The sequence below is a fragment of the Oryx dammah genome, unplaced genomic scaffold (assembly GCF_014754425.2).
Source record: "Oryx dammah isolate SB20612 unplaced genomic scaffold, SCBI_Odam_1.1 HiC_scaffold_13, whole genome shotgun sequence".
NCBI classification, from domain to species: Eukaryota; Metazoa; Chordata; class Mammalia; order Artiodactyla; family Bovidae; genus Oryx; species Oryx dammah.
In genome coordinates, this window is record NW_024070197.1 from 10,232,316 (window position 1) to 10,251,876 (window position 19,561).

The window sequence follows — 19,561 nt, forward strand, 5'->3', positions numbered from 1 at the left end:
TGCCACAACTATTGAAGCTTGAGCGCCCTAGAGCCCACATGCCACCGCTACTGAGCTGAGTGCTGCAACTACTGACACCTGCTCTGCAGCAAGAGAAGCCGCTGCAGTGAGAAGCCCGCTCACCACGATGAAGAGCAGCCTTCACTTGCTGCAACTAGAGAAAGCCTGCACAAAAAGCCAGGAAGACCCATGCTGCAAAAAAAAAAAAAAAAAAAAAGAGAGATATGATAGTTTGTAAGCCTCTGGAAAAATGCTCAGCTTCACTAGCCAGCAGAGACATGCAAATACAAGCCACAGTGGAATACTAGAGCACGTCTGCTAGAATGATTTTGCCGGGACTTTCCTGGTGGTCCAGAGGTTAAGACTTCCTGCTTCCACTACAGGTAGCATGGGATCTGTCCCTGGTTGGGGAACTAGGATCCCACATTCTCTGTGGTGTGACCAGAAAAAAAAGAAGAATGGTTAAAAAAAATTTTTGACAATATCAAGTGTTGACAAGGACGCAGAGCATCTGGAGTCCACCGATCTTGCTGGTGAGAACACAAGAGGGTAAACCAGCTTTCCTGAAAGTCCAAGATGGTTTCCACTTTGGAACCAGTTTGGCAGTTTCTCACGTTAAGCATATGTATTTGCATAAACTCAACAAATAAGTGGAGAAGTATTTCCATGCAGAGACCTGTGTGAAATGAATTATGGCAGTTGTATTCACCATACGCAACCCAACCTGGAAACAAGCCAAGTGTCCTTCAGCAGATGAATGTATAAAACCCGCATGGTCTATCCATTTTCTGGAGTACTCCTCAGCACTAACAAATACAACTTGGGTGAATCTAAAATGCACCACTGGGGGCAGGTGTAGGAAGGAGAGGGAGGGACAGATGGAGAGAGTAGCGTGGAAACGTATGTAACACAGACAGCCAATGGGAGTTTGCTGTCTGACTCAGGGAACTCAGACCTGGGCTCTGTGACAACCTGGAGGGGCGGGATGGGGTGGGAGGTGGGAGAGGGACTCAAGAGGGAGGGGACATATGCATACCAATGGCTGATCCATGTTGACATATGGCAGAAACCAACACAATATTGTAATTATCCTTCAATCAAAAATAAATTAAGAAAAAAATGAAATAATTACTCTGAGTGCAAGACGTCAGTCTCAAAAGTTACATGGAGTATGACTCCATGTGTGTGGCATTTTGGGAAAGGCATAACTACAGGGGCAGCAAACGGATGACTGGTTGCTGAGGGATGGGGTGAGCAAAGAACTGACCACAGAAGGGTGTGAAGGGATTTTTGAGGGCAGGGAAAGCACTGAGTCCTAACCATTCAGGGTGCCAGAGTGTTCCCTGAACCATTCTACATCTCAATTGTAGTGTTTCCTGTGTATGTCTCAAAATTCGTAGAACTCCAAGAGAAATGAAAACATGTCCATAGACACATTTGTATATCAATGTTCCTACAAGCCTTATTAAGAGTCAGAGAATGAAAACAACCGAACTGACTGCTTATCAACTGATCAATGAATAAGCAGAACATAGTAGTCCCAATAGTATACCCCTTCAGAAAAGAATCCACCAGCAGTGCAGAAGACACGGATTCAATCCCTGGGACTGGAAGATCGCTGCAGAAGGAAATGGCAACCCCTTCCAGTATCCTTGCCTGGAGAATCCCATGGACAGGGAAACCTGGCGAGCTCCAGTCATTAGTGTCACTGAGAGTCAACTGAAGTGGCTGAGCACGCAGGCAGTACACCCATATCACGAAATATTATTCTGTTGTAAAAAGGGATGAAGCACTGACAATGATGTGTGTCAACCTCAGAAACAGGCTGGAACTTCCCTGGTGGCTCAGCGGTAGAGTCTGCCAATGCAGGAGACAGAGGTTTGATGCCTAGTCCGGGAAGATCCCATGTGCTTCAGCAAAACTAAGCTCCAAACACCCCACAGCTACTGAGCCTGGGCACCAGAGCCTGCAAAGCCACAACTCCTGAGCCCATGTGCCGCAGCGATGGCAGCCTGTGCAACCTAGAGCCCCTGCTCCACAGCAAGAGAAGCCACCATACTGAGAAGCCCGGGCACTGCAACCAGAGGGCAGCCCCCGCTTGCCACAGCTGGAGAAAGCCCACGCACCCACGAAGACTCAGCATAGCCAAAAATAAATAATAAATAAATAGAATTATTTTTAAAAAGTAGGCTAAAGTGAAAAAAAAGCCAGACACAAAAGACCAGCTATTGTACTATTCTATTTACACGAAATGTCCAGAATGGGCAAAGTCATAGAGTAAGAAAGCAGAATAACGGTGCCTAAGCCTTGGGGGTGGGGTGGGGGTGGGGGTTGGGAGGTGACGGCTAATGGGTACAGGGTTTCTTGTTGAAAGTGAAGTGAACGTGTGAATGCCTCAGTCATGTCTGACTCTTTGCAACCCCATGGACTGTGGCCCGCCAGGCTCCTCTGCCCATGAAATTCTCCAGGCAAGAACACTGGAGTGGGTAAGCCATTCTCTTCTTCAGGGGATCTTCCTGACCCGGGGATTGAACTCGGGTCTCCCGCATCGCAGGCGGATTCTTTACTATCTGAGCCACCAGGGAAGCTCTGTAAGTAATGGAAATGTTCTAAAACTGACTACAGTGATGGTTTGCACAACTCTGTGAATGTACTGCAGCCAAAGAACCGTGTACACTTTCCAATGAGTGGATTTGGAAGTATACAAAGCGTATGGTATGAGAATTATTCTTTTAAGTGTTACCCAAAAACTCCTCATAGAACTCTATGTTGAAAACGGTGAATATAATTTTTTGAAATTCTTCAAAAATATTTTGAAAAAATATCTTTGTTCAGAGCTGCGTCTCTGCACCTGGCAGACAGTTAGTAAGTAGCATTTCAGTAACCAGGTGGAGAAGATTAAGATCTTTCCTTCCGCCCTCTCTTCCTCCCTTCTTTTCACAAATATTTATTGAACGTGTTTCACTGTTTTAGGCTCAAGGAACACAGTCACGATCAAGAGGAACCACAATATCTACCCTCATGGAGCCAGGTTCTAGTGAGGAAGACGGACACTAAATCAACCAATGGAAATTTAGTACAGTGGCTGGCAGGCAAGACAAGTGTGAGGAGAGTTCAAGGATGGAGAAGCTGTTTTAGCCAGAAAGGTCTCAAGGAGCCAGCGTAGGGGCCGGGAGGGAGCGAGGCACCCAGGGATCCGGGGAAGGGTGCCCCCTGGCGGAGGGACCGGCCATTGCAAAGTCTTGGCTCTGAACAGACCAAATGGGTCCCCGTCCCCACCGCCCCTCCCGCGTTCTTCTCCCCCTTTGTCGTCGGCGTCCCCCTCTCACCCTCGGCCCCACACTCACCCAGCACTCTCCCTAGTGCCCCACCTCCCGGCCCGGCCCGGCAGGTACCTGACTTGGGGTAGGTGACGATGAAGATGTCATCGTCCTGCACTTCGGCGTTCTCTACCAGGCTGAGGCTCTCAGGCGAGTAGATGCCCACGGGGAAGAGGATGCCTTTGTACCTGAAGTATTCGCCTGACAAATTCTGGCTGTAGGAAGGTAGGGGAGATACCGTGAGGACCGGAGACGAGGCACGGACAGAGGTCACTCCTGGGAGAGCCTGCTTTTTTTCATTTTAATTAATTTTTTTTTTTTTGCCCTGCTGCCTCATGCAGGATCTCAGTTCCTCGACCAGCGGTTGAACCCACGCCTCCCAGTGGAAGCTCAGAGTCTTAATCACTGGACTGCCAGGGAAGACCCAAGGGGCCTGCGTTTGAGCATCCTTCGAGGTCCCAGGAGCCTGCCCAGGGGTCCAGCTTTACAGCAGAAGCTTCCAGAACTGATGGCTACAGAAGTGGAGGAGGGATCTTGGGGCAGAGGACAGAGGGCGACCAAAGACATGGGCGAGGGGCACCCTGTTCATTAGTAGGACTTTCTCTGCACTTCACTTCCTCGTCTGCAAAGTAAGGCTGATTTACTAACACTCGGTAACAATTCTGGGCTTCCCTGGTGGCTCAGAGGGTAAGGAATCTGCCTGCAATGCAGGAGACCTGGGTTTGATCACTGAGTCAGGAAATCCCCTGAAGAAGGGAATGGTACCCCACTCCAGTATTCTTGCTTGGAGAATGCCATGGACAGAGGAACTTGGCAGGTTACAGTCCATGGGGTCCCAAGGAGTCAGACACAACTGAGTGACTAACACTCTTACTTCACTTCATAACGTTCGTATGAAATGACAATGATTGGTATCTCCATTTTCTGGATGAAGACATCGAGGCCCACAGAGGTCAAGTGACTTGCCCAAAGTCACACAGCTGGCAGAACACACGGCCCTTCACCTCTGCAAAATGGGACTAAGCGCTCTCCTTATGTATACTCTTCCCCTCAACCCTCAAGGAAGATGCTCAGTCACCACCTGCATTTTACAAACACAGGCCAGAGGAGTCAGGTGACCTGCCCATTCCTGCACGGCCACTGAGACGCAGAGCTGACCTGCGAAACCCTTATGTGCAGTCACCCGGGAAGCCGGAAAAGTCTTAAACTTCAAGCCCCTCCCTGAAGCCACTTTCCCCAAAACCCTGAAGTGCGTTCACAAAGCCATACACGGACATACAGTGTCCCAAAGTGAGATGCTTTGAGAGCAATCCATTTAATTCTGTGACTCTTTGCTATGGCAGCCTCCCCTGGGGTTTCCTGTCTGTGGCATGGGAGAGAGATAGGTATTTGGGGGACCCCGCTAAGGTGAAACTGAGCTGAGGATACATTTCACTGGACTTCTGTGGGATATTTACAAGGTTGGCCAGCACGTCTGAGTATAGTTACAGGGATGGCAAGCTGGTTGGGTGCAGGAATTGCTTCTGGGAGCGCTGGTTGGGCATAAAGACAGGAAGGCTGGGGACATGGAAGTCAGATCACGATATAACACGTCCAAAGGAGCTTGGCATCAAAAGTATGGAGTATGGGAGGAGACTCAGGTTTTTGTTTTTTACTTTTTGGTATGGGCTTCCCTGACAGCTCAGACAGGAAAGAATCTGCTTGCAACGCAGGAGACCTTGGTTTGATCCTTAGGTTGGAAAGAACCCCTGGAGAAGAGGATGGCAACCTGTTCTTGACTAGAGAATTCCACAGACAGAGGAGCCTGGTGGGCTACAGTTCATGGGGTCACAAAGAGTCAGACTTGACTGAGCAACTACCACTTTCACTTTCTTCCCAAGGCATATGGGATCTTAGTTCCCTGACCAGGCACATGGAACCTGCACCTCTTTGCAGTGGAAGCATGGGATTTTAACTGCTGGACTGCCAGGCAAGTCCCTAAAATAACTGCTTTTAATAAAAAGGAAGTGAGGTGAGTGTTGGACCCAGTGAGGCTGAAACCCCAGCTGACTTGCACAGCACTTTCCTGTTATTTCTTCCTCATCTACCCAGTTGACAAATGAGAAAACTGAGGTCCACTGAAGTCTGCAGCTTGCCCAGGGATCTCCCAGTGTCCTTCCTGAAGGCCTCCACCAGCTTCCAAGATTTGACGGATGGGGAATTTCTCCAGGGCTTGGAATCAGGCTCAGGCTTGCAGGAGAAAGACAAAAGCTAGAGTATTGTTTCCTCTACGTGGGATCCCAGGAGGGTTCTGGGGAGCCCAGGTAAGGCTTGGCCCAGCCAGCGAGGGTTGCCAAAGGGCAGAGTCCCAAGGTGGGGGAGCTCAGAGGAGGCTATGGAGGAAGTTGGCAGGTGGGCTATGGTCTACTTGCCAAAGCCTCTTTTATCCCTGGTGAGGGGACTAGGAAGGAAGGGCTGGTTACCTTAGAGGGGTGGTGGCAGGGGCTTTGCAGGCCCTGCTTCTTAGTATCCAAAGTGGGACAAGTGTGAATAAGAGTGTGGTTCTGAGGGACTTCCCTGGTGATCCAGTAGCTAAGACTCTTAGTTTCCAATGCTGAGGGGCTGGGTTCAAATTACTCAACTAAAGAGTTCTCAAGTCGCAACTATAGATTCCACATGCCCACAATGAAGATCGAAGATCCTGTATGCCACAGCTAAGACCTGGTGCAGCCAAAATAAATAAATATTTAAAAACAAATATTTTTTTAAAGTGTGGTTCTGGAGCTGGGCGTCTCGGGCTCAGAGCTGAGCTTTGGCACTCTCTAGCCAAGGTAAGGCCCAGTGCTTCATCTCTCTGTGCCTTGGTTTCCTCAACTATAAAGTGGGGATAGAAGACATCACATAGTGTCTTGGTTAACAGCATAAACCCTGGAGCCAGAATCCATGAGTTTGTATTCTTCCTCCCTCCAGCTGTGGGGCTGTGGGTAACTCATTTGACCTCTCTCCGCTTCAGTTCTTTCATCCATAAAATGGGGATAATAAGTAAATATTACCTCATAGGATGGTTGTGAGCATGTAAAAAGTGCTTAGAAATGGGCCTGGCATAAGAGTATGCATTATACAAGTGTTTCTTAATTTTCGGTGGGAGGATTTAATGTATCACTTGACTTGTAGTCGAGTCAAGATAGGCTTTGACTCGTAGTCCACGTTCAATAAATCTGGACTAAATTTATTGTTATTACCCAGTAATAGAGGCAACACTAGGCGTTGGTGTGAGCCCAAAGGAGAGGTTACTTGGCACAACCTTTGGCACACAGTAGGCCCTCTGCTGGCCCTCAGCACGTTGTAATTAACTTTATTGTTCCGTGATTTCAGAGGTTGAGCACAGGCAGCGGAATTAGTGATGTCACTAGTTGTCAGGCAGATTTAACCCAGTGGGTGTGACTGTGAGGTCATCAGTCACTAGGCAGATTAGCTGCTAAGTGCCTGGGTCTTGGCTCCAGTGGGTTCCCTGTGTTCTCCGTGGACCCTAGGCAGCAGATCTCACCTCTCTGAGCCTCAGTTTCCTCGTCTGACACGTGAAGATAACGGTAATCTCAACCTCAGGGTTTTAATCCTACCTAAAGATTAAGAGGGATAATATATGCTCAGTCCCTGCCTCCTGACTGATGCTCAAGGCACTGAAGCTCCCTTTAGCGTTCAGTGCTATTTTAGACTTTGATCTCACCAACAGCTCCTTAAGGAAGAAATGTCCTCCCCAGCTTATGGAACAGGAAAATGGAGTTGTCAACAAGGAAAAGATCCTGTGCCCTTCAGGAGTCCCCGAAATAGTCACTGAATGCATACATGCATAAATATGAGGGTGTCCCACCATCCCTTGGGCTTCCCTTGTGGCTCAACTGGTAAAGAATCCGCCTGCAATGCGGGAGACCTGGGTTCGATCCCTGGGTGGGGAAGATTCCTGGAGAAGGGAAAGGCTATCCTTTCCAGTATTCTGGCCTGGAGAATTCCATGGACTGTATAGGCCATGGGGTCACAAAGAGTCAGACACAACTGAGCGACTTTTACTCACACCATCCCCTTCAGCGCAATCTCCACCCCCAGGGGACCCTATCCCAGGAAGCCAGGGTGGAATCCACAGTGCTAATACATTGTTGGTGCCTAACCAGTATTTGACCGAATGAATGCATGCATGAATGAATGAATGTATGAAGGAGTGAATATGTGATGAATTCGTAAATGAATGAATGAATGTGTGAGTGAATGAATGAATGTATAAAGGAAAGAATATGTGATGAATACGTGAATGAATGTGTGAATGTGCAAATGAATGGACAATAGAATGTTTGAGTAAATGAATGAATGCATGAACGTGTGAGTGAATGAAGGGGGTCACTTGGGAAAAAAGTTAAGGAAAGTTAAAGAGCACTTGTTACAACCATTCGTGTTCCTCCAGGGTTCTCAGTCCCCAGCATTTTTAGAATCCCCCAGGGAGACGTCAGAAACTCCCGAAGCCCAGCCTCATTCCAGGTTAACAGTGTCCAAACTTCACCACTGCGCCCCTTGAGCCCAGAACAACCAGCTACTCAATAAATGACTGAACATCAATATTCAATTAACAATCAAGGCGTGATGGGGGCGACCTGGGACCTCCCGGTATGTCATGAGGCTACAGGTGAGAAAATGGAGGTTGAGGGAGAGGGAACCACGTGACCAAGGCCACTTGGCAAGCACCAAACAGAGCTGAGATGTGACCTTGAGCCCCGCAGACAGTTCCTCCTTCCTCATGTCGCCCCACTCCTGCCAAAGCCATCCAACGCCCCGAGTACTATTCAGCCTCTGGCCTTGTATCTGCCATTCCTCCCACCAGGAATGCTGTCTCCCTGCTCTTCAGCATGGTGGCCTGGCTGGGGTTGGGGGGTCGGAGGGGCGGGGATCTGGAGTCCTGCTTGGCTGAATCTCACTGTGTCCCCAGACAGGTGCTATGCACCCTGTCTTCTCTTCCCACCTGGTAAATTAAATCTGGCCCCGGGGTGACCTTGCTTCTCCCTGGGTTCTGAGCCCAGTTGGTTTCCAGGTCAGCTCCAGGCCCTGCGGCACGCAGCGATCGCTTGGCTGGAGCCGAGGAATGAAGATGACAACTGGGCTGGGGGCAGAGACCTGCAGCAGGAGGAACAGCAGGCAGCTCACGTGATGGGCAGTGGGCCAGGGTCGTAATTAGCCTCCTCAAAGGGGCCTGGCCTGGGACTTCCCTGGGGATCATGGCTAAGACTCCACATTCCCAACACAGGGGGCCCTGGGTTCGATCCCTGATAGGGGAACTAGATCCCACATGCTACAACAAGGACCCAGCACAGTCAAATAAATAAAATAAATAAAAACTTAAAAAAAAAAAAAGGCCTGGCCTGCCCTGCTAGGGAGACCCCAGGACACAAGACTATGAATGGCCCAACCTGGTGAGCCTCCTTCCTGCCACCCCTGACCTCCCAGTCCCTCAGGCCCTGGCTCTTCCGCTCGGTCCCCACCACCCCGGTCCAGCTCAGCTCTCCTCCTTGCCCTCTGGATCGTCAACCCAGCCTCCTCTCCAGTCTCTTGGCCTCCAGTTTCTCATTCCTGTTCATCTCTGATTGGCCCAGAGCTCAAGGCCCGACATAGCCTGGTGGAGGGGAATTGTATCAGAACTTGGGTGCCATCCATCAGTATTTTTGTTGAAGGGACTTCCCTGGTGGTCCAGTGGCTAAGACTGTGCTCCCAATGCAGGGGGCCCGAGTTTGACCCTTCTTCAGGCAACTAGATCCCACATCCTGCAACTAAGCCCTGCTGCTGCTGCTGCTAAGTCGCGTCACTCGTGTCTGACTCTGTGCAACCCCATAGATAGCAGCCCAACAGGCTCCCCGGTCCCTGGGATTCTCCAGGCAAGAATACTGGAGTGGGTTGCCATTTCCTTCTCCAATGCATGAAAGTGAAAAGTGAAAGTGAAGTCGCTCAGTCGTATCCAACTCTTCGCAACCTCATGGACTGCAGCCTACCAGGCTCCTCCGTCCATGGGATTCTTAAGGCAAGAGTACTGGAGTGGGGTGCCATTGCCTTCTAAGCCCTGGGTGCAGCCAAATAAGTAAATATGTGTGTTGAAGAAATAAAAATAGCACTCACAGTGCTTCCTGGCCTGACACTCCTCATTCCATTATAAGCCTTAATTTGCTTATCCCCTCAACAACCCTAGGAGGCCACCGGACATTGCTACCCCCGAGTTACAAATGAGGAAGTAGAGGCTCCAAGAGGCAGCGTCACTAGGCTGCTATCACACAGCTGCAGAGGGCAGAGCTGGGGTCTGAACCCAGGCAGCGTGGCCCTGCAGTCTGCACCCTGGGCCGCCCCTTGCCATGGGGGTAGCCCCTCCCCACTCGCCATTCAGTTGTGCTCAGGTGAGCTCATCCTGGGCACAGGCTGTAGGGGATCGAGGGTGGAGGGGGTCAGGAAGACACCGATTTGGCTTCAGGCAACGCACATAACCTAGGTCTCAGTGTCCTCCTCCTTCCCCTTGGTCACAGGACCGTTTAACTCATGTACGTGATCATTCTGAGTATTCTACTGTATACCAAGGCTTCCCGGGGGGCCCAGTGGTAAAGAATCTGCCTTACAACGCAGGAACTGCAGGAGATGCCGGTCCGATCCCCGGGCTGGGCAGATCCGCTGGAGGAGAGCATAGCAACCCACTCCAGTATTCTTGCCTGGAGAACTCAGTGGACAGAGGACCCTGGAAGGCTACAGTCCGTGGGATTGCAAAGAGTCGGACATGACTTAGCAACTTAAACAACAACAATAATTGTATATTAATAGACTTCCATGAAATATCTTAATATAAGCAAAGATTTTAAAGCAGAGTTTCTCCCTCTCCTGGGAATTCACCCAAGAGAAACGATGTTCACATCAACACGAGTACTCAAGTGTTTATAGCTGCCCTATTCATAATCTCCCCAAACGGGGAAGAATCCAAATGTCCTTCAGCGGGTGAGTGGATAAACAGTGGTACACACACACCATGTGATACTACTCAGTAATGACAAGAAACAAGCCTTTGATACCCACCACCACACAGATGGGTCTCAAAGGCATTGGGCTAAGTGAAGGAGGCCAGTCTAAGGAGGTCACGATGTGTATATTTCCACTTATACGCCTGTAGTGGGCTGAATGATGGGCCCCAAAGAGGTCCATGTTCCAGTCTCTGGAACTTGCAAGTGTGTTCCATTGCTCTACAAAAGGAATTTTGCAACTGGGACTATGTTAAGAATTTTTAAAGTGTGTGTGTGTGTTTTAAATCTTTTGACTGGGCCACATGGTACATGAAGCCTTAGTTCCCCAACCAAGGATCGAACCCGCATCCCCTACGTTGACATTGTGGAGTCTTAACCACTGGACCACCAGGGAAGCCCCGTGTTAAGGACTTTGAAATGGAGAGGGAATTTAGTGTGCCCCGAATTACAAGGGTCCTTCTAAGAGGGAGGCAGGAGGGTTAGAATCAGAGACAGAAGATGTAACAACAGAAGCAGAGGTCCAGAGAGGAAAGAGATTGGAGGAGGCCACGCACCTGGCTTTGAAGATGGAGGAAAGGGCCACAAAGCAAGAGATGGAGGTGGCGTCTGGGAACTGGAAAAGGCACAGGAGGAAAAGGGAGGAACGACCCCTGCTGACACTGTGATTTTAGCCCAGTGACTCTGATTGCAGACTTCCGACCTTCAGAAATGTATGAGCACAAATTCATATTGCTTTAAGCCACTCAGTTTGTGGCAACAAGAAACGAATGTGTCATTTTGGACAAAAGTCTATGTGGACTTCCCCGGTGATCCAGTGACTAAGACTCCGCGCTCCCAATGCAGGGGGCCTGGGTTTGATTCCTGGTCGGAACTAGATCCCACATGCTGGTCTAAAATAAAGATTCCATATACTGCAACTTAAAAAAAAAAGAGAGAAAGAAAGAAAATCTGCAAGCTGCAATGACAATCGAAGATTCCACATGCCGCAACTAAGACCCAGTGCATCCAAATAAATAAATATTTGTTAACAGGTATTTGGGCAGGGAACAGATTAGTAGCTGTGGGGGTGGGAGGTTGGCAGTGGAAGGGAAGAGGGCAGCTAGAGATGGGGCAAGGAGGGGTCCCTACAAAGGGGTGATGGTGTGGGTTTGTGTCCTCATTGTGGTGATGGTTACACAAATCTATATATGTGTTAAAATTCATAGACCTATACACTGCCCCCCAATACAAAAATCAATTTTACTGATTGACTTAAAAAAAAAACTTTTTATATAAATACTTAACTCCCACTAGCCATTATTATAGCAAGACACCCTCTTGGCCAGCGTCCCTCTTGGTGACACAGGGTTGTACAACAATGCAACTCCTGCCTACTTTATAGGCCTGCCTCGGATCTGCTGTGTGACCTGAAGTCACTCTCAAACCCTCTCTGGTCTCACTTGAAGAACGAGCAGGGATGGGGGCAGAGACCAGAGGCCTCTTTCCCAGGGACCTACCTCCCAATCTGATGTCCAAAGAGCGCTCCCGGTGTAGGGAGCTTTAGGCCTTTTGCCTGCAATGAGGCAAATTCATTCATTCAGCCCACAGGTATTTTATTGAATCCGTGGTATGTACTGCTGCTGCTGCTGCTGCTAAGTTGCATCAGTTGTGTCCAACTCTGTGCGACCCCATAGACAGCAGCCCACCAGGCTCCCCCGTCGCTGGGTAGGGGCTGAAGTGAAGTCGCTCAGTCGTGTCTTGACTCTTTGCTACACCATGGACTGTAGCCTACCAGACTCCTCTGTCCATGGGACTTTCCAGGTAAATAGTACTGGAGTGGATTGCCATAGGGGGATACAAAAATGAGTGCAACTGACGACAACAACAACAAAAAAGCCTATCGCAGCTTAAGTTTGAATGAACAATAAAATTAACCCAATATGTTTTAAATGTAGTGTATGGGATGGTGATGGGGGTGGGGGTGGGGAATGAAGCCGGTGGGGGAAAGGAGGCATCTGGGGTCGGAAGGGCTTGTAATTTGAGATGCATGGAGTCAGGGGGAGGTCTCTCTCGGAGAAGGTGACTTTTGAGCAGCCCTGCAGGAGGCGAGGGGAGAGCCGAGTGTGGGTACCAGAGGGAATACTGGGTGCAAAGGAAACGGGAGACGGCAGGTTACTGGGACTCTGAAGGCTGGTGGGAGGGGAACTCTCCCACCCCCTCCGCCCCCGACTCCCGCGTTTCCAAGCACGCGATGCAGCTGCAAGGGGAGTATTTCCGCCTTTCCGCAGCGCGGTGCTGCTGACTCACAGCGGGTGCCTGCGGTCAACTTGCCTGCCTGTCTAGGGAGAGCGGTGCCAAGGCTCCTCCAGCCTGAGCCGGGTTCAGTGCCCTCAGTCCCAGGACACCCTGTGCAGTGGCAGCCGCCCTCCTTTGCCTGGACTGTTCTCTCTCTTTCCCCTCCCGAAATTCCTCCGCTTGGAGCCCATCTGGGGCACGCGCCCGCGTCTCCTGCGGCCACCTCCACCTCCGTGGGATGACTCACGCCTTGGCCAGAGCTCAGGGAAGCGGGCTCTTCCCCTCTGCTGCTGTGGGCTGCGGCAGGCAGCCGGGGAGACGGGATCAGAGTAACCTCTTTGGGAAATCATTTGGCAACATTTGTCTTATACAAGCCACCTCCCCGCTCAAGCAGACCTGGCCGATGTGCTTTTTCACCCGGGCGGCATCCTGTTTGCTTCTTTCACAGCCCTTTTAGTACTTTGTTACTATTTTCTTTGTCTAGTAATAGAGCTACAAAGGAACAGAAATTCTGCGTCTCCCATGTCCCACCTCCAAGAACCAGCATCAGGCAAGCGGCACTCCATTATGTTTGTTGGAGGCACAAATGAATGTGATTTCCAGAAATTTATGAGATGGGTGCCCTTGAAGTGAGGTGATGTTGTAGGTACCAAAGTACCAATTGCAGCATTGTTTAGAAGAGGTATAAACATGTTCTCTGAACAAGAGAACTGGTTAAATAAATCAGAACTGAGTGAATAAATCACTGGCCGGCAAACGTTGGAATCCAGCCACTGGAAAGGAGGCGTTTATGTTTTGATAGGGATTTGGACTACACATACATTTCTCAAAATGGCACACTTAATAGATTTGTGCGGTGTACTGAATATAAACATCATCTATTTTCAAAAAGCACAAAACCAAGTATTGAAGTCTGTTTCATAATATGCAGCCTGGAATGCTTAAGGTGAAGTGTTCCCACGTCTGCAGTTTACTCCTTGGAAACGCATCACCAGTAAGAATTGCTGGGTGCATAGATGGATGCACAGATCTATGATAAAACAAGTCTAGTAAAGCTGTAGGGGTAGTGGATACAGAGCAGGTGTGCCATGGATGAGTCCTTCAAAGTTTTTATATGTCTTGAAATTTTGATAACAAAAGGTCGGAGGAGTAAGGAGATGGCATTTATTTGGGAAGATGTCTGAGATATTGCAGAGAGTGAAAAGACGAAGGGCAGAGCCAGAAATAAAAGTGTCTTGCTGCCGATGCTGCTAAATCACTTCAGTCGTGTCCGACTCTGTGCGACCCCATAGACGGCAGCCCACCAGGCTCCCCCGTCCCTGGGATTCTCCAGGCAAGAACACTGGAGTGGGTTGCCATTTCCTTCTCCAATGCATGAAAGTGAAAAGTGAAAAGTGAAAGTGAAGTCGCTCAGTTGTGTCTGACCCTCAGCGACCCCATGGACTGCAGCCTTCCAGGCTCCTGCGTCCATGGGATTTTCCAGGCAAGAGTACTGGAGTGGGTTGCCATTGCCTTCTCTGAAAAGTGTCTTAATTATGTAAGACATAAGTAAGTGGGACTTTCTGGGTGGTCCAGTGGTCAAGATTCTGCTCTTCCATTGCAGGGGTCATGGGTTTGATCCTTCTTTGGGGAACTAGGATCCAGCAGCCAAAAATAAATAAATATTTTATAATAAACAATAACAAATAAGTAAGTAAAGACAAGATATGCACTTAGAAATCTTCTGGCACTATAGTATTAAAAGTGGTTACTCAGGGGATGGGTCTGGGGGAGCTGTGTCTGGGGGGGCTGTGAGAACTAGAATTTTCCATTTTATGTCTTTGCACGTCTTGAATTCTGAATTGTGAGCGGGGCAGCTGTGGCTGCCAGGTGCTCGCCCTCTGCCCCATGGCTGGTGGGATCAGTGAGATGTCTCCAGAGACTTGGGAGTCAGGGGTGGAGGATGGCAGAGCCCAGACCTGGCATCACGTGACCAGGAGAGCACTCCTGGGGTGAAATATGAGCTTGAAATGAACTTCAAAGGGTGGGTGGGGACAGGAGAGAGCCCGGGGGCTGGGGAGGGGAGTTTAAGTCCCCTAGACTGCCTGGATATAGCACAGGCGTCTTTTTCCCTTTTTTTTTTTTTAAGAAAATCTAATTAGGAAAATAAATTGTTGGATCGTATCTCTGTATTTATTGATCATCTGGGTTTATTAATAAGTTATATGTATTTATTATCCTCTGGGTCTGTTAATAAGTTAATGGCCTCCCCCAACGCTGCCATGCCAGCTTCAGGGGCCCCCTATATTACCAGCTTGATGCAAAACCTAACCATCCTTACAGAAGTACGTGCCATCCTGTTCACGGTGTGGGCATTGAGATCTCTTCTCCGCTGCCCTTCATCCTCCTTCTAAACAATATTGATATCAGACCTTACACCTTCCTCTGCGTCTTGCTGATTTTTTATTACGGCAATCTTTTCAAATCTGTAGCCATCTCCTTTTTAAAAATAGCTGCCAGACCATTACTTACAATTGCTGAGGTAGAGAAGCCAAAAAAGTGTCCATCAACAGATGAACGGATAGAGACGATGTGATATATGTGTGTGTGTGTGTGTGTGTGTGTGTGTGTGTGTAATACTACTCGGCCATAAAAAAGAAGGAAACTTTTGCCAAAATGGCAATATGAATGGACCTGGAGGGCATTATGTTGAGTGGAATAAGTCTGACAGAGAGAAACAAATACTGTAGGATATCACTTATATGTGGAATCTCAAAAATACAGCAAACTAGTGAATAAAACAGAAAACAGCAGATTCATGGACACAGATAACAAACTAGTGGTCAGCAGTGGGGAGGAGGAAGCAGGGAGGGGGAGGGGGGGAAATTTTTTAAGGGTTATTGGTTGAGATTGACATATATGCCCTGCTAGGTATAAAACAGGTAACTAACGAGGACCTGCTGTGTAGCACAGGGAACTCCACCCAGTGCTCTGTGCTGACCTAAATGGGAAGGAAATCCAAAAAAGAGTGGATGTATGTATACATATAGCTGACTTGCTTTGCTGTACAGTAGAAACTAACATAACGCTGTAAAGCAACTGAATTTCAATAAAAATAAAAGAAATTTTTTAAAAATGATAAAAGAGTTATTATGGGATTTTATGAAGTTGTGTGTGAAAGTTTTGAAAATTACAGAATTTAATTTAAAGAATCTTTCATTCAATAAAAAACAGTTTTCATAGCTGCAAGACAGACATCCCATTTCCACCTTTTTGACATTATTTTCCTGTTGAGGGAAACTCCTAATTTGGTTTTTCATGTTTTCAATTATTTAAATGATATATGGAAATTATTATCACCTAAAGTTTTGGAATCATTATTTTTCTGCTCATGAAAAATAACGTATAGGACATTTGGAAGATACAAAAAATAATAGAGAAGAAAATAAATGTCATAGGCAATTCCCCTACTTAGAAACAAATGACTTTGTTTCTCAAAACCTCCATTTCAAGTGAGTTTTGACAAATGCATAATAACTCCAAGTAATCTAAATCTCTATCACAATACACTTAAAAATTTGGAGGAGGGGGGCCATGCCATGCAATATAGCATGTGGGATCTTAGTTTCCTGACCAGAGGTTGAACCCACAGCCCCTGCACTGGAAGCACAGTCTTAACCACTAGACCACCAGGAAAGTCCCATTATCATGATACAGAATAGCTCATCAACCCAGAAAACTTCCTCTTCCCAATTAGCCCCCTCCTCGAGGCTACCATTGTTCCGAGTTTTTCCATCGTAAATCGACTCGGCTTGTCTTGGACCTTCTAGAGCTAACAACTTACAGAAAGCACTTGGGTATCTGACTTGTTGCTGCTGTTCAGTTGCTCGGTCATGTCCAGCTCTTTGCCACCCCAGGGACTGCAGCAAGCCAGGCTTCTCTGCCCTTCACTGTCTCCCGGAGTTTGCTCAAATCCAGGTCCTTTGAGTCGGTGAGGCTATCTAATCGTCTCTTCCTCTGCTGCCTGCCTCTCCTTTTGCCTTCAGTATTTCCCAGCATCAGGGTCTTTTCCAGTGATTGGAAGGACTCATGCTGAGGCTGAAACTGTAATACTTTGGGCACCTGATGTGAAGAGCCAACTCAGTGGCACCCGACTTTGCTTAACATAATACTCTTTGACATGCATCCTTGTATAAACATAAATGTACATTACATATCGAGTTTGTTCCTTTTTATGGCTGAGTAGAATTTGACAGTAGGACTAGATTACGGTATGTTGCCCTGTTCTCCTGTTTATGGCTGTTTCCAGCTTTGGCTAGTGCCCACAGACCCACTGGGACCATCCTTTGCCTTCGTGTGGAACCCACATTCTCATTTCTCTTGGGCCCCTTATTTAGTAGCAATGGAATTGCTAGGGCATCATACTCTTTGGATTATAGTAACTATAGACTTTGAAATCTGATAAGGTCAATTCTTCCTCCTCATTCCTTTTTTTTCCTTCCCTTGGCTCTCCTTGCACATTTAAAATCTATACATACTTTTCAATGACTCTTTGATTATTACTTTGATGATGGTGATAGAGGACAATCTAGCTCTATCTGTGGATTACTCGCTTCGAAATCTCAGTGTTCTCTGTACTGCATCCATGGCTGTGTCCTTTGAAGCCCAGCAGATTCTCTGTGGGCTCGTTGACCTGCGCTGCCCCCCCTTCCACTGGGTCCCCACACCAGCACAGCCAGGGTTATTCTGCTCCCAGCAGCAAGTTCAATCTGTTCCCTACACACTTCATGCTCCACCACACCGAACTCTGCATGTGCTGTGCCTTTAGCCTAAAGGCTAATAATATTTCAGGTATATTGGGTTAAATAAAAAACATACTTAAAATTGGGTTTCCCGGGTGGCGCTAGTGGTAAAGAACCCTCCTGCCAAAGCAGGAGGCATAAGGGATGCAGATTTGATCCCTGGGTCAGGAAGATCCCCTGGAGGAAAGCTTGGCAACTCCAGTATTCTTGACTGGAGAATTCCACGGAGAGAGGAGCCTGGCAAGGGCACCCCACTCCAGTACTCTTGCCTGGAAAATCCCATGGATGGAGGAGCCTGGTGGGCTGCTGTCCATGGGGTCGCAAAGAGTCGGACACGACCGAGCGACTTCACTTTCACGTTTCACTTTCATGCATTGGGGAAGGAAATGGCAACCTGCTCCAGTGTTCTTGCCTGGAGAATCCCAGGGGCGGTGGAGCCTGGTGGGCTGCCGTCTATGGGGTCGCACAGAGTCGGACACAACTAAAGTGACTCAGCAGCAGCAGCAGCAGCAGAGGAGCCTGGAAGGCTGCAATCCATGGGGTCACAAAGAGCTGGACACAACTGAAGGGACACACACAGCAACATACTTAAAATGAATTTCACTTGTTTCTTTTACTTTTTTTTTTTTTTTGTAGGACTAAGAAAAGGTTTACCAAGGGAGCTTGGGTTATGTATCTATGGGCAGTGTTGGTCTGGAGGGTGGTCAGACCACAGACTCATTGACCCTATTTGAGGTAGACCAGCCCCCCTCCCAAGGTGCCGGCCCCAGATGGGTAGCCCCTCCTTCTAGTTCAAGGCCCCCCTCTGATCTCTGTTTCTAGCATGGAGATAAAAGAGCAATATCTCTGGAACAAATCCCAGATGTATGAGTCCTCTCCGGGGCCTCAGTTTTCCCATCTGTAAAATGGGAACCCTGACAGCACCACCCTCACAAGCCTGTTGTGAAAATGGGAAAGGTTCACCCACACAAAGCTCCGAGCACAAGCCTGGCGCGTGGCCAGTGCTTAGGAAGGTCATAATTATTACCATCTTTCACCCCGTCCCCACCCTTTTTGGCACCCGGTCTCCTGGCTCAGAAGTGGTCACAGGAATCCAAGAAGGAGGAAGGAAAACCCCATGATCCCTGACTCAGCAGAGTATGGCGAGTCTAGCCTGTCCCGGGGCATCATCCGTTTCATGAATGCGGAACTCCCAGGAGGATCCTGTGTGCCCAGTGGGTTCCATCTGGCGGGTGTCCGGGGCCGGACTGGAACTCAGGACTGCCTTCCTGCGGGCTGTGTGACTCCTGACACAGGCATTCCTGTCTGCAAGGGCAGAGTCCTCAGGGGCACTGGTCCAGGTAACCCCATGAGTAGCTGGCCCTCTGCTAGGCCCTCTGATTCAGACCTCCCAGCGAGACTAAGGGCCTGTGTTTTTTTGGCTGCAGTGGGTCTTAGTTGTGGCATGCAGAAGCTTTAGCTGCAGCATGCAGACTCAGTTGCGGCATGTGGGATCGAGTTCCCTGACCAGGGATCAAACCCAGGCCCCCTGCACTGGGAGTCCGGAGTTTTAGTCACTTAGTCACCAGGGAAGTCCTCAGGGTCTCCCTTCTTGTCTTGGCATTTGATGCCACTGATGGTCCACCAGGGCCCACTCTGTGTCCCCTAGAGCCTACCTTTGGCAAACTAGGCTTCTCTCATTCTTTCCAAGGGGGGCCTGGATGCTCCCACTTCCTGACCCCTGCAAAGGACCGAAGCCACAGGTGGGATGCAGGCCCGCCTCCCACCACCCCCTCCCTGGCCTCTAGAGAGCAAGTGGAGACGGAAAGACTTCCTTCCCTCCCCTCTCCCAGCCTGCTTGGGGTGGGTGGTGGGGAGAAGGGAAGGTAGGAGCTAGGGGCTGTGAGCATCTCTCTCTAGTTCTCCACAGGGCATCTGATTTATTCATGGAGGTCCAGAACCCCACCTCCTCTCTGCCTGCCCAAATTCCACCCAGGCAACAAGCTCAAGGTTTGATTACATGTTTACTGCCTTTAAAATTTTTTTTAGTGGGGGGCTGTGCCTCATGCGAAGAGTTGACTCATTGGAAAAGACTCTGATGCTGGGAGGGATTGGGAGCAGGAGGAGAAGGGGACGACCGAGGATGAGATGGCTGGATGGCATCACTGACTCGATGGACGCGAGTCTGAGTGAA

The 19,561-nt window shown here is 48.9% G+C and overlaps 1 protein-coding gene across 1 annotated transcript in view; it reads right to left on the reverse strand.

Annotated features, from left to right (window-relative positions):
• Window positions 1–19,561, reverse strand: part of SULT2B1 (sulfotransferase family 2B member 1) — a 35,875-nt gene that overhangs the window by 11,953 nt on the left and 4,361 nt on the right. Inside the window, exon 2 of the mRNA XM_040252388.1 lies at window positions 3,396–3,535. Coding sequence (XP_040108322.1) covers window positions 3,396–3,535 — 140 coding nt within the window. The remainder of the gene's footprint in view (window positions 1–3,395; window positions 3,536–19,561) is intronic.